General features: G+C 36.0%; 2 protein-coding genes across 5 annotated transcripts; both read right to left on the bottom strand.

Moving 5' to 3' along the window:
• Positions 1-900: 900 nt before the first annotated feature.
• LOC103467978 (taste receptor type 1 member 2-like) lies at positions 901-6,289 on the bottom strand. Its single transcript, XM_008414738.2, has 6 exons — positions 5,985-6,289; positions 4,756-5,053; positions 3,899-4,624; positions 3,394-3,600; positions 2,933-3,053; positions 901-2,322 (listed from the first exon to the last, which is right to left on the bottom strand). The coding sequence occupies exons 1-6, from the start codon at positions 6,167-6,169 to the stop codon at positions 1,394-1,396; spliced, it is 2,466 nt and encodes an 821-aa protein (XP_008412960.1). The 5' UTR covers positions 6,170-6,289; the 3' UTR covers positions 901-1,393.
• Positions 6,290-7,140: 851 nt separating this feature from the next.
• Positions 7,141-13,840, bottom strand: rer1 (retention in endoplasmic reticulum sorting receptor 1). 4 transcript variants are annotated; one of them, XM_008414743.2, is made up of 8 exons: positions 13,382-13,465; positions 11,758-11,839; positions 11,563-11,667; positions 11,177-11,273; positions 10,856-10,934; positions 9,505-9,640; positions 8,948-9,002; positions 7,141-7,659 (listed from the first exon to the last, which is right to left on the bottom strand). In XM_008414743.2, coding segments are annotated over exons 1-8 (567 nt in total). In that variant the 5' UTR covers positions 13,384-13,465; the 3' UTR covers positions 7,141-7,648. The 4 variants fall into 4 exon arrangements, with proteins under 4 accessions (XP_008412965.1, XP_008412963.1, XP_008412962.1 ...); XM_008414741.1 differs by lacking the exon at positions 13,382-13,465 and adding an exon at positions 13,735-13,840 and having other exon boundaries at positions 7,144-9,002; XM_008414740.1 differs by having other exon boundaries at positions 7,144-9,002; positions 13,382-13,467.
• Between the last annotated feature and the right edge of the window lie 354 nt (positions 13,841-14,194).

Raw genomic sequence — 14,194 nt, 5'->3', positions numbered from 1 at the left:
GTATAAAATATTTAATTTTATTTATTTATTTTTTAAAGTTTTTATTTGGCGTAAATGCTTTACAGTGCCGGATGAGCTTGAAAGTTCTCACTTAGCCTCTTTAGGTACTCTGATGTCCTCCCAAAGTCCAAAATTGTGGTAGGCGATTGGCCGAACTAGACTGACTGTATTGACTGGCAACCTGAAGAGATGGATGGATGGATGAATGGATGGATGGACGGACGGATGGACGGAAGGACAGATTCACAAGTAGAGATGAGTTGTCCATGACGTGATGTTGCTGCTGCATGAGGTTCCAAGCAAATTCATACAAATGACTTGATTCATTCAACCAGATAATGTTGGCTTATGGTGAAAAGCTACATCCTCTTTCAAATGAGTCTTGCATGACTAATCCTTTTACCACACTGATCATTTGAGATAAGACTATTTCCAACAACTCATTGAATACTCATTTGTTGATGGCAGTGGGCATCAACAAAGAGCTTCAGCCTCAACACGGTATCAGGGTCACTCTATTATTGACCCTGTAGGGAAATTCTTACTTGTAGGCAAGTTAAAAACGTAAGAAACACAGATAAAAAAAAAAGCTGATACATGGAAGTTGAATAACTTTAAAGAAATCAAGAAAGGTTATAGTTTTTAAGATCAGACAACAGTCTTATTAAAAAGAACAGTGCCATATAAGGTAAATTTAAAATTTACCTTATATGCTATTTTTAATGGTCACTTGAATATGAGACTTGTTTTCTACATTCAAATGAAACCCATGAAATAATTGAATCCCTTTATTGGACAGAAGTTTATGAAGCAACCTTTTTAAAACTTGACAACCAACCAAGACGAAGAAAGAGAAAAATGACAAAACATTTGGTTGTATGAAATGTATTTATTATAATGGAAAAGTAGTACATGTGTAAATCTAGAAATGTATGCAAGCTTTAAATGTAAGTGACTGAGTATCATGCAGAATTTATTTATTGTTATAAACACTTATGTTTTAAAAGATATTTCGAAATACAAGTTTTAGATGTTTAACATGGCTAAATATTGTATTTACATGTCTGACTACAAAAGATCTCATTGCATGTTCCCAGGAAGCAATAAAACATGCACCTCTGTCACCTCATACAGAGCTATTTCCTTTCTTTACCCCTGTAAGTTAAAATACATAAAAAAGAAGAAGCATTCTTTGAACACATCTTATTTTTGCTGTAACGGAAAAAAGGTTTTTCATTAAGATTCATTATACCTCATACACGGTCCTGTTTCCTCAGGTCAGCTGCTCCTCAACGTGCAAAAGGCAAAATATACAACACTTTGTTCCCATGTGGTAATTAAAAAGTACAAACCAGAAAGAGAGTTTTCAGAAGCCTCGGAGATGATCAAGGGACTATTGGTTAACTATATTTGTGTAACTCTGAATGAGACTTTGGAAGTACTGCTGCGTGTTTTTTTCAGGTTGAAAAATGATGATGAAACATTTTGGCAGGAAATACCAGGATAGAAAAGAGTAGAGACTAGAAAGGACTGCCATTCCATAAATAAAGTGGATGTACTTTCCAGGGTACAACACATAGACAGTGGCATATATGATCCAGATGATTATCAGCAGCAGGAGGCAGAAAGTTATGGATTTAGCCTCATTGTAATTTTTTGGCAAGTCTTTTCCAATGTAGGAAAAACAAAAAGAAAGAATAATCAGTAATACAATTAAAACCAGAGAACCAAGTATCTCTTTTAAATTGCTATAACAGTAATGGATGATTATGTCTGGATGTCCCTGTGTGTCATTTTTAGGATGTGGGGTAGAAACGGACAAATCAACAATAAGTAAGACTGCCTGAGAGATACAGGCCACACAGATGACCAACCACTGTCCTTTGTATTTCAACCACCAACTGAGAATTTTAGGGAACCTGGCAGCTATTTTGAAAATGCAAACGATCTGGAAAGAGCGCACGACAAAACAAGCCAAACAAACTGTGGAGAAAAATATTAATGGTAAAACCCTTAAGACACAAGAAGCTGTTGTTGGTTTACCAAAGGCAAAGAACACACTAAGACTGGACAGAGCAAGACAGCCTAAAATCAAGAAGCACATCGGTCCTCCGGCAGACTTGACAATGGGAGTCTTGTAATTAATAAAGAAGAGAACAGATACGGCTGCGGTGAGGCCCATGAAGATCAAAGCTCCAAGCATGACAACCACAGCGCCACCATGCGAGAAAGGCATGTAGCTCTCCTGCCGCCGATAGCATGAAGTACTTCCTGCTTCAGACCACTCTGTGTCGTCACATTTGTGGCAGGTGTAAGGATCTGCTGTTGTAACGATACAGTACATGACAGTCAGCAAGGAAGGGTTAAATTAACTGAGACATTATACTATAGTCTCAATTTGTTTGTTCAAAACTATACCTTTTATATAAATATATAAAAAAAAATAAACCTTTGGTTACTATATTCAAAATTTCAAAAAATAAAGGTTGAACATTATTATAGCACAAAATGTCTTCAGCCAAAAGGACTTTTCATATTTGGTAAGTTATAGTAATGACTGCACCGAGGCTAAATGAGGCACCATGTGGAATTTGATTTCGAAGCTCAGTTATAAGTTACATTTAAAGATTTATTTAGAACCAATTCAATGCATGAAATATGATCCTAGCACAAATATCAAATATCAAAAGATTTAAAAAGTATTTAACACTATATATATTTGCTAATTCTATCAAACATTTTAGTAAATTTCAGAATTAATGTAGAGTTTCCCTTTTGTCAATGTTAACATTGGTGCAGAATTAGCTATTTCCTAAGTTCAAAGTTTTTTTGAATTAATATGACGTCAGTAGCCTTCCTCTTTTTCTGTGTTGCTTTGCATTTCATAGATGAATAAAAAGAGAAGTTGTTTTTCCACGTCAGGATTATTTACCTGTGCTGTTGATATAAGTTCCACTTTTGCATTTTGTACAGCTGAAGCAGCATTTGTGGAGTCCTTCTGGTTTTTTTGCAAATCCAGCATCGCATTCTTCGGAGCAAATCGACTGCGGCACCTGTTCAAGTCATACATCAGGCACAAAATTAAATATTGCGTTCATACAACGAGGAGGTGAGTTTGACAGCAATAAAGCAATGAAAGCTGTAAGAATGTAATAAAAAACACTGTCATGCTTCAGCAGAGATCATTTTCAATGTATGCAGATATCCACATATGTCCAGCTATGTCACCATAACTATTATCACCAATGTACTCATTGGTGATAATAGTTTCACATCTAGAAACGTAGTGGGCTTTTCCCCCTCTGAACATTAGCCTGGAAATCCAAATGGAAATCCAACATGTACAAGTAATATAGTTTGTTTTTTTCAGGAAAAATTTAAAAACCTACTTACTGAACCATTTTCATGCCACTGGATTTTGGTCCTGTTGACGACGAACTGTAAAGATGAGTGATAACGATAAAGGCCAACCTCCTCTGCTTCCCCACTTTGGTTCCAGAAAACTATTGCATACGATCCAAAGGAGGGGTCGCCATTCTCATCAAACTGAACACTCTGGTTTAGAAGCGTAAAGTTAGTCTTCCACAGCTCTTGTAATATCTGTTGGTAGAAACAGAAATAGAAACATTTAAGTCTAACAAAATTCAAAAACAGCCGATCTACAGTGATTTAAAAAAAAAATATTTCTGGACAGATATATTTTTAAATTAGCTGCATTTATTTATAAAATATAGTTTTATTATTTATTTCTTTTCATTTATTAAAATGTAAACATTCATTTATTCATACGTAACTATATTTTATTTATTTCTTAACTATTCAGTGTTAAAAAAACTTGACAAAAAGTGGAAAGGGAACCAAGGGAACCAAAGCAGGATATGTATATACATATACTTACCATATGGGGAACTCCTGTAATTCTCCTGTAGCACCTGCCAGTCTCACACTGCAGCACAGTGTGCAAGGCGTGGGCAACAGAATACACAGCAGAGTAAACAGGGAAATTGAAGGACGGATCTGCATTAATGATGTCTGCGGCAGTGTGATTACTGCAATTACAAGCCTGATTGCAAAACTTTTCTTCCGTACCATTTTCCTGTTGAGTCTGGGCTCTGAATGCATTGATGAAATCATTGAAACCTGGAATTGGCATTTTTGGCTCAGCTATCCCAACTACAGTCCCAATTTTCCTGATTCCATCTTTTTTGGGAAGCTTCTCGTGTAAGGACCAGGCATCTCCGGCTATCCACACCTTATTGGTGACGTTGTATTTTATGGCAGCCTCAACGAGAGCTTCAGCCGTCCATTCTGGTGCAAAAACAATCAAGACGTTTACTTTCAGTGACGTAATTTGTTGGAAAACCTCATAGTAGCCTGTGTCTTGATCAAGGCCTTTTGTGTAGGCCAGACAGATCTCTGTGTTCTCAATTGTCCGAATGAACAAATCCCGGCCGTCTCTGCCGTAGTCGTCGTCAATGTGAAGGAATGAAACCCAGCGCCAGTTGAACTCTCGCAATATCCTTAGAACCACCTCTATCACATCTTTATTAGGATGGACCGTTCTTAGGAAAGACGGGAAATTATTTTTTCTTGAAAAGACGGAACTGGCAGCTCCATAACTGACCTGTTGAAGGAGACATTTCAGAACTTTCAAGTAACATTTTAACACTGAGCTTTTTTTTTTCTATGCTTCTATCAATGCACAGAACATTTCTCAGGTTATTTAGAAAGTCTTGAAACAACCGGCATGCTTACCATCGGGAAGAAGTCCATCATGAAGAGCGGGGCGACGCTCAGCGTCCCTGTGCTGGTGTAAGAGCCGACCACTGTGACCATTTTGGACGTGAGCCTCTGTGAGTCATTCCAAGGCTGGATGAGACTCCCATCAGAGATGAGGTTGAAAACTCCAGGGAAGTTCTGTGCGTCTGAGCAGAAGTCTAATATTTTATAGCCGAGCGTCACATTTGGCAGCAGTTTGGTAGAGTTATTGATCTCCTCTATTGCAAATCTCATCAGCTGAAACCTCCGGTAACTTGACAGGATGAAGGGTTGACTGGGGACAGAAAGATGGGGGTAGAGCAACATTTATGATTCAGACCCATTTTTGATTGATAAGATAGATGATTAGCAATTTTTGCTTATGGGGTTGCTGTGGAGGAAATTCTTGATCAGACTGGAAATATTAAAGGAACCAAATTTCACCAGAAAGTCAAGGTAATCAGAGTAGTCCTTGTTACATAACGTCATCACAGCGGATGCTTTTTCCGTCAACAGTACCACACTTTCTTTGAAAAGATGTGTCTGTGTCAACTCAGTAAAACTAAACTTACTTTTCTCCCGTATGCTGCAAACCTCTGCTTTTATGACAGTGTTAAGAAAGGTGCATCTAACTGCTGATCTAAGAGTATGAAATAAGAAATATAGAATGAAGAAATAAGAGTATAAAAGTAGTATATGTTTAAATTAAAGTTAATCTGTTGTAATTATTCAATTTAATTCACCATATTAGTGTGCTATTATGTTTAATATGCTCAAAACTTTGACTGTTTGGCTTTAGAGCCAGTGGACAAACAGCTTGGGAGTGGGAAGGTTTAATAAGTAATGTTTTCATCAACTATAAAAGTTTGGATATTGGACTTAATATGGCTGTTTTAGAATAGAAATGGTCCCCATCAGACTAAGCCTCAACTTGACCCTGGTTTCACAACCCATCTGCTCCCCTGAAATGAAGTTGTTAGCTCTCCTCTGCAAGTAAACAACTGAAGGCAGGTGACAGCTTTGCAGAGCTCAACTGTAAAATATACCTTCAGGGATTTTGTTGAACATCAAATGATGTAACAAAATCCTGTGAAAATCTAACATTAGCATAAAAGGGGCAGTTATAGCTTAACAAAATGTTTCAAATGTGCTGAACAAGTTAAGTAACCTTTGCTAAATTTCTTCTTGAAAATAAAAAAGGCATAAACAAAGACTAGAAGTCTCACCTTGAGCAGTTAATGTTTTCTGGTTTGTCACGGTGAAGCCTTTCACTGACATGATGGATGTCAAAAAGTCCACCTATTAAATAATCTCCATCCAGCTCAAATTCTGACACTGCCTCAGCCTCATGCAGGGAATGCAGGATACACCCCAGCAGATAGAGATGAGCAATAAACTGTGTCATTTCCATGTCTGTAGTTTGACACTCTTGTGGAAACTTTTTTGTAGCTTGTCTCTTACATGTCCATGGAAGGTGCTGTTCATGAGTTATCCTGCATACTTTTCATAAGTCTGGGATGAACGACCTCTCATAAACACCTAACTGTAGGCTGAGGTGGATTAACAAATCAGCATGCAAAATTTTTTTTTTCTGCTTGTTGCTACATCCTGGTTTCTGAATCGGCTTCTCCTGTGAGGGCAAGTTTGATAACACTATCATGAAAAATAATCTACAAACTGAGCCAGTTTAGTTTTCAATATACAAATAACGTGCATAAAAATAAAAAAGTTTCTCTCTTGAATTCTTGTAACAGAACAAGGGCTTTTTCAGACAGGATGTTTACTCCCAAGGCATTTTATGTCAGTAAATCAAATGAATAAGTTAAAACCTCAGTGATCTGCCACATATAGGGTGATTACATCCAATAAAAATTCAGATTTGAAGAAAATTACAGTACAACATGAGACCAAAAAATAAGGATGATTAAGTTCAGGGGGGTTTTTTTGTGCCTTTTCTAGTCCTCAAGTAGCTTATAAGCCATATCCTGGATACATCTATGTGTGGTAGCTTTAGAAGCACAAACTACACCTGCAATCCTCAACTTGTTTTCCTCCAAACCCTTAAATTGCTTCAGCATCCTCTGAGGAATACAAAGGTCTATGTTGCTTGTGCACCTTTTTTTATTGCACTTTTTTCCCTCCCATTCACATTTTTTCAAGCAAACTTTTGTGGCTTATCTTCCTCATGTAGAAAACCATAGGTTTTGTATAAAACATATTTTATATATATAATTTTTTTTTACCTATTTAGTTTAATCAAACAATTTTTCACTTTTATAACGTGTTAAGATGTATATTTTTAAAGATTTTACTACAAACATTCTCAGAATTCCTTCATGTTAGACTATTTTACCCAAACCCATCCAAATTATGAAGCCAAGACACTTTTGCACTGTTCCGAAGGGACACAGCCTCTTTAATAGCATTTGGAGTGGAAAAAAAAATTACACTTCCATTTTTAAAATCAAGTTGTTGTTTTTTTTTTACTGTAGCACAAGAAAATAACATGCAATCAATGAAAAACATTAATTCAGCTCAGGAACCCAATTAACCAGTTTGTCCTTCATCAGTTTCAGGTGAAACAGATTTTCATATGGGGAAATAAGGTGGATGAATGAAAACAAAAAGATTTCAAAACAAAAATTATATTTTAAAATATATATATACTGTATATACACAAATCCAGACAACCCTTTGAAACACAAACTTTTTTTTTTTTACAGGAAAAATGTTTTGATCCCTTACTACATACAGTGTAGATCAGTTTAGTATTGACAGATTCCCAGCACTTTGTTAGGAAAGGGAAAAAAATCAAAAGGTTCATAGAAAAAATGTATGATCGCCACCAACTTCATCCATTTGTTTTAATAAAGGGTGTCAATCAGTTGTCCTATGTTTCCTCTGCAAAAGAAAGAGAACAACAGTTTGCTTGGAATGACTGTTTGTAGCTTTTTTAAAAACTTTTTTAAGGTAAACGCAGATCATAAAGGACAACAACGGCTAGTCTACAAAATCTAAGACAAACTCCATTTTTGGAGCACATGGGAAAATGCTCCAAAGAGAAACTGCCTTCCAGAAATTATTTACTTCAATTTTAACTCGGACGGCTGATGTGCTACAGAAACCAAAACTGGTTGTGCACTTTTGAGAAAAAAATGGTTTGGAATATCATTATGCAGAATAAGTCCGACACTATGCAAATTTCTGAAATTTCCAATTTGAGGCTTAATGTTGCAAACAGAAACACAAATTTGAGTGAGTGGATTTACGGTAGCAGACTACAGGAGAATAAAGATCAGTAACACCGTCCATGAGATATGCATCCATAAATGATGAGTGGGCTGTCTGAAAATGAGTAAAATCATATTATATCTAAATACTTAGCCTATGCAACAGTTAAATTACACTAAATAGACAAAAAAAAAACATGTACCAACTTAAAACCGAAACAGCCACTCAGAAATCACACTGAATCAATTTTAAGTGAGACATTCACACATTTATCTTTTTTTCTGCCCATCATGAATGCATATTCAGATGAAGTGTCACTAAAAACTCCTAGGCAACTTCATTTAGTATTTGTCCAACACACTTAGCAGAGCAGCAGATACTGAGATCCAGAACATTTATCATAAAGATTTCTTTTAAATCAAATTTCATACCTAATCACTTTCTTTTGCAAGCAAATTTAACTGATTAATAATATACCACTTAATGTGTTACAAATAAGTTGGGACAACATATGAATTAAAAGTTGGCAGACTAAGATGGGGAGATAATGCAGCACTGAAAGATCCAAAATTTTGAAAAATTACTGTAATGTCAATTTAGTTTAGCTTCTACTTGATGAATATTTACTCATCTGATGAAGTCAAAAGGCAGAACTAAGTTTTAACTACTGCTTAAAAAATGTTTTTAACAAAATAAATTTTGGGCAAGTGACTATTTTTGATCCGTGCTGCTCATACCTTCATCCAACACTATCAATTATGGATCCAAGCTTAAGATTTTTTATTGTTTTTTATTGTTATGTTTCAATGTTACTGTCCAGCTTACAAAAAAAACGAAAAAATAATCTCTAATCTTCATCACTCCCTTCTAGCTGTGATGACTGCGTTTCAAATGAGACTGAGGCGAAGGGTTAGTTGGAGTTCTTAACTAGCAAAAGTTTTCCCTGTGTCTTCCTTGCCTTTATATGTCCTCTTCCCGTGTGTGAAGGGTAGGTATCTGTACTTGATCATATGCTACAGAGAAAAGGGCAAAGAAAGAGAATTAGAGACAGGTAGGTTCTGATTAAGTGTTTTCATGTCACATAAAAACAGAGATGCATAGATGCATACTTTTTGTCAAACAAATAAAGCAATAATTAATCTAAACATAATATACACCAATATTTTTAAAAGATCCTGTGCACAAGAAGAGCTGTAAAATAATATTGTCTGTAATGTTTAAGAATCAATACTGTGTTTTTTTTCAAGACAGTTAGCTTTACTGAGGTTAAACAGGTATATGTTTTGCTTTTTTAAAAATTTACAAATATATATTTTCTGTTTTTATGTTCAACAGAGGTCTGTGTTGTTCAATTATAATGTCCTTCTCAGCTATACAAAATATTTTCTGCCCAGCCCACAAAACCCTTACAATTGACTAAGGTTATCTTTGTTACTGTTATTTCAAATGTTAATTTTATCCGTTAGCCCAAACAAACGACTGTAAAAATTTCATACACTCTTTGTTTTGGTTTACCTTAATCTGCCTCTTCATGGTGATGCAAAACAGCATGATGAAGTACATTACGAGTATTGGCCAGAACACTGGAACGTTGAAGGCATCGAAAAACGTGCAAATCATGGCGATGACGATGCCTTTTGTTGCAGAGTGCCTGTCACAAAAAGCATCAGAGGAAGAGAAGACTTCTGTAAGTTTATAATGGTAAATTTTTACATTTCTAACATTAAGACAGTGTTGCGGAAAATTTTATTCAAGATAGTACGTTTTTATTAATCTGACGATCATGTCATGACATATTATTTTTGTGCTTATGAACTTGTAAAAAAAAATAAAAATCTTTCTGAGCTTCACACTAAAGGTTAGCTGTTACAGAGATGATGTTCTCTGCAGCTGTTAGGGAACCAGCCTGTCTCTCATATGTTTATGATTCTCTGTTCAGAACATATGGTGGTGAAGAGCACGGCGGGTGTATAGATACAGGTGGAATGGAGACTCGTGCAGATAGATGGAACACAGCGGGCTGCTGTTGCTGAAGCTTAGCGCAAGTGTCACTTTACAACAAACCTAATCTGGATATGAACAGAATGCTTTTAAAACTCTGAAGTTTAAAGTACACCATGTGTGGTGGCTAAAGGATAATTCAAAGCATTAATAAAGTACAGTATGTTACCAATCTAATCTTAATGAGCAAAATCTTATATGCTTCAATCATGATTTTTTTTTTCACCAAAGCAGTTCCAGTGTTTAACCAGGGGTGGCAGTATGGATAGTTCTTCACTGACTAATTTTCCAAAACCTAAGAGTAAAATTGGAGGGATTGCATCACTATGACATGTCAATCAGTAAGTGTGTCACACAGTTTAATCACACAAATCAAATTATTTATCTCCGTCTCTATGCCATGTTGCCAGCCCAGTTAACATGCACTGTGTGTCAAGTTTAACACTTTCTTCTTATTTGACACTGCTGATCAGTACCAGAAGTGTTGAGAGTTAAACAGGTTTAGAGGAAGATTTATTAACTCCCCTCGATGTTTAAAGACTGAAGACATTTGAGAACTTGGATAGAAACGACTTTTATAGGCAAAAAATATTATGGAGGGGATACGCCAGTAGAGTTGTTGCATGTGATTCCAAGTCATAACATATTTGTTTCTCTCTTAAATCTACTATTGAAATTAATTTTGTAGCGTCTAATGATTCATGTTCAAGTTTCACTTGTTTCTACTGAAAGTCATCATCTTCCTCCAAACAGATTTTGTGTGATTAAATCTGTTGCCACACAGATCATTCTAAAATAAAACATGATTTGCCCATCCCTGTTGAGCAATCACAACACAAAGCCAGACCTAGAGCTGAACTCTTACCAGAATTTAAATTCAGGCAACCTCCTGATGAAAGGGCGGAACTCCTCGTTCTGCTTGGTCGGAAGGGATGGGCCCTCATCTACAAGAGAAATAAGTCACACTCTGCTTTCCAAAGGTTTTAACAATGATCCAAAACAACAAACAGCAAATAGAAGAGGGACTTTGTGGCACTTATTGATACTGAAACCAATTTTACAATAAATTTAAATCACATTGGAAAGTAGCCAAAAGTCGATATTGAATAAACTTAGCAGATACTTTGTTGTTTAGTACAAAACCACACAACACAACAGAATGTTATGAATATAAGTGTACACTTGCCTTCATCAAGTAAAGAAGGATCCACTTTTGGTGACAGAAATGCAATGAACAGGTTGAGGTGGTAGATTCCCAAAGCGTAAGTTACTATATACCACCCCTGGAAAGCAACACAAGAACAAAACATAAAAAACTCCCAGAAAGACAGAAAGTTTGTTAATCAAATGTACCCCAACCGATGATCACTGGACGCACAGGAGAAATAGATTCTCATAACTGTTTTTTGCAATCAAGGTTTATATGGATTTTGAAAGTAATTAAAAAAAATACAAGTAAAAATTCCAAAAAGGTTTTAATGGTAATACATATGTGTATGGAAATAGGAATTCCTTTTAATCAACACGATATGCACATTCTGATTTTTTGGAGAAAACAGGGATAATAATCACCTGTAGTATGTACACTCTGATCATGTAGACTGCAGTAAGTAGTAGAGTGAGCCCCCATCGCACCACGTAGAAGGGTGTTGACTTGTCAAGCCATGTCTGATAGACCTGTTGAAAATTGAAGGAATTTTTGTCAGCAAATATGTACAATGCCGCTAACTTAATATCAGTGACGTGTGTGAACTAAATGATAGTCACCGTTCCAACCCCAGTGAAAAAGGCAGCAACTACAGATGGTTTCCCATGGATTGATTCTCCAACACTGTCCCCTTCTGACATCCTGCCATAAACCAGAAAAACATTTTCATTATTGGTGATTCATATGAATGCTACTGGTCTCATAGCAACCTCAGAAACAGCTTTTCATTTGCTCTTGCATGCTGCAGATTTTTTAATTGTTGAAAATGTAAACTTACCTACATAATAATTATTTAACTTTTTTTTTGTTCCAGTTAATAATACTGTTGAAGTTTGCTCTAGCAAAATGGAAGTTTGATTTACCTTCAGAGGAGCTGAATTTTATAAATAACCTAGCATTAAGTTTTCAAGTACCCATATTTAAAATCTCACTTTGATTCATCACCAAGTGACTGATTAGCTCACACAAAGTCAGGTTTCTATTGGCAAATGAAATTTAACTATCATGGTCGCATAAAAAAAGAGACGCAGCAGACTAAAACTGTTATTTTTTAAAAATGTAAAAATATACTCAACAATAAAGAACATGATCTTTCTGCTGAACCAAACAACTATTCCATGTCGTTCACATTTGGTGATATTAGGTCACAAAATTTCACAAGTTTCAATATAAACTGAGAGGCATAAATTACCCCAGAATTACATCTTTTAAAAGTGTTTCCCAACCCTGGTCCTCAAGGCACAAGGCCTGCATGTTTTAGGTATTTCCTTACTTCAGCCCAGCTGATTTCAATGGATGACTGATTAACAGGCGTTTTCTGAACTAAAATCAGTTGAATCAGGCACATTAAAGCAGGGAAACCTCTAAAACATGTAGGACAGTGTGCCTTGAGGACTAGGGCTGGGAAACACTGTAAAACACATGATTTTAGTGTGGTCTGAAGATACTTTTAATGCTCATTCAGATTAAATTGTTTCTTTGACATACAACTCCTCAGAAGAGTCTGCCAACATTCCCATTATAAGTATTTGTAACCAATCCCTTGAGAGTTTAAAGTTTAGCAATAGACAGACATGTGGGAGAGACTAGATTATGGAATGCGATCTTCCAAGTCCAACAAATACGACTTAAAGAAAAATATTTAGTCTTACCATGGGTTTATAGATGGATACTAAAAAAGGTAATCAGGAAATTAATCGACTGATGAATAGAGAATGACTTCTGCTGCTAGTGCTAGTTAGCAATTCTACCTTACTGAAGCTTACGTTTACGTAGTATATTGTTTGTTAATATCAAGAGAGGTATTTTCAGAGCAACTAAAGAATATATTATTTTAACTAATATATTTTAACATTAACATATAAGCTGATTTGAAAAACCGTGGGAAACTGTTCCTGGTTGTGGCTAGCAAAGATTTGTTTAATTACAAGCTAACCAGCGCTGGGTTTTGTCGATGTAAACAGATTCACAGGGAATGTACATCGAATAAGTGTGAATGACATTTCATTTGTGACATAAATCTGAACTATCCACATTAGCTTAAAAATTAGCTCTAGAAATAGCTAACTAGACATGTAAATGTACGTTACCCTTTGGTTCAAATTTTAGCCGGTATGGGTAATGCAGTTCGTGTAAGAGCCTACGCTACATACAATCGTTCACAAAGCAACGTCATCTACCTACATTTCCCACAATTCCTAAGCACAGGTAATTGCAGAACCTCGAAAATACGTGTAGTTCGTCACAGCTTCTTGTTTCGTGGTGGGAGCCTGTTAAAAGATTACTAAGAACTACAAATACCAGCAGTGAATGTGAAAACTGGACAACTCACTTCCTGTGATCCGTTTCTACGTTACCAGCGGTTCCGAAGCTAGTTTTTTTAGCATGTCAGAAAAGCAGTTTTCTCTATTGAACACGTTTATGTTCAAAAAATAACGAAACATTTTTACGTCTGAACAGCATATGTATTCCACCTTACTGTGGCTCGGTGGTGCTGGCAATTATAACGAAAAACAACAATGACAGTAATTTCTTACCTGATATGGCCTCTGAGTCACTACCCGGCTCTACCTAGCTAGCTACACTAGCCACTTCTCGTGTGAACACGTCAGTACTTCCGCGAACAAGAGGGCATTCAAGTATGGCAGGCCATTATAACATATAATCACCGACTTCAACGCTCATTCATACTTTCTATACTGCCTGTCGCCCAATGACTGCTGGAAAAAGACACCAGAACCCCGCGATGCCGCAAGGACGAGAGGCTATAGATGATGGATGGAAGGATTCATATCTACTGGTAAAACTTTTTCCTGGTCTATCTTCTTCCACCTAACCCTATCACCCACAAAATGACCACTAAGTTAATAGTATTTAACTTGTATCAAATTATTTAACTTATATGATGTTAAATAACTTGTATTTAACTTGTTAAATACTCAAATATACTTGTCGCCTAACTTAAAGACCAAATCTTAATTTGCTCTCTCTCTCTCT

This window comes from Poecilia reticulata, linkage group LG7, assembly GCF_000633615.1.
Source record: "Poecilia reticulata strain Guanapo linkage group LG7, Guppy_female_1.0+MT, whole genome shotgun sequence".
Lineage (NCBI taxonomy): Eukaryota > Metazoa > Chordata > Actinopteri > Cyprinodontiformes > Poeciliidae > Poecilia > Poecilia reticulata.
This window is presented reverse-complemented; position numbering and strand designations above follow the sequence as displayed.

What these genes read in the sequence shown, in the direction of transcription:
- LOC103467978 (XM_008414738.2), bottom strand. Translation starts at nt 6,169, where the DNA reads ATGGAAATGACACAGTTTATTGCTCATCTCTATCTGCTGGGGTGTATC. An exon ending in TGATGGACTTCTTCCCGATG is followed by an intron (nt 4,625 to 4,755) that starts GTAAGCATGCCG and finishes CTCCTTCAACAG; the next exon opens with GTCAGTTATGGAGCTGCCAG. An exon ending in TTACAGGAGTTCCCCATATG is followed by an intron (nt 3,601 to 3,898) that starts GTAAGTATATGT and finishes TTCTACCAACAG; the next exon opens with ATATTACAAGAGCTGTGGAA.
- rer1 (XM_008414740.1), bottom strand. An exon ending in TCCTTCTTTACTTGATGAAG is followed by an intron (nt 10,935 to 11,176) that starts GCAAGTGTACAC and finishes TTTCTCTTGTAG; the next exon opens with ATGAGGGCCCATCCCTTCCG. An exon ending in CCATGAAGAGGCAGATTAAG is followed by an intron (nt 9,003 to 9,504) that starts GTAAACCAAAAC and finishes TTTTCTCTGTAG; the next exon opens with CATATGATCAAGTACAGATA.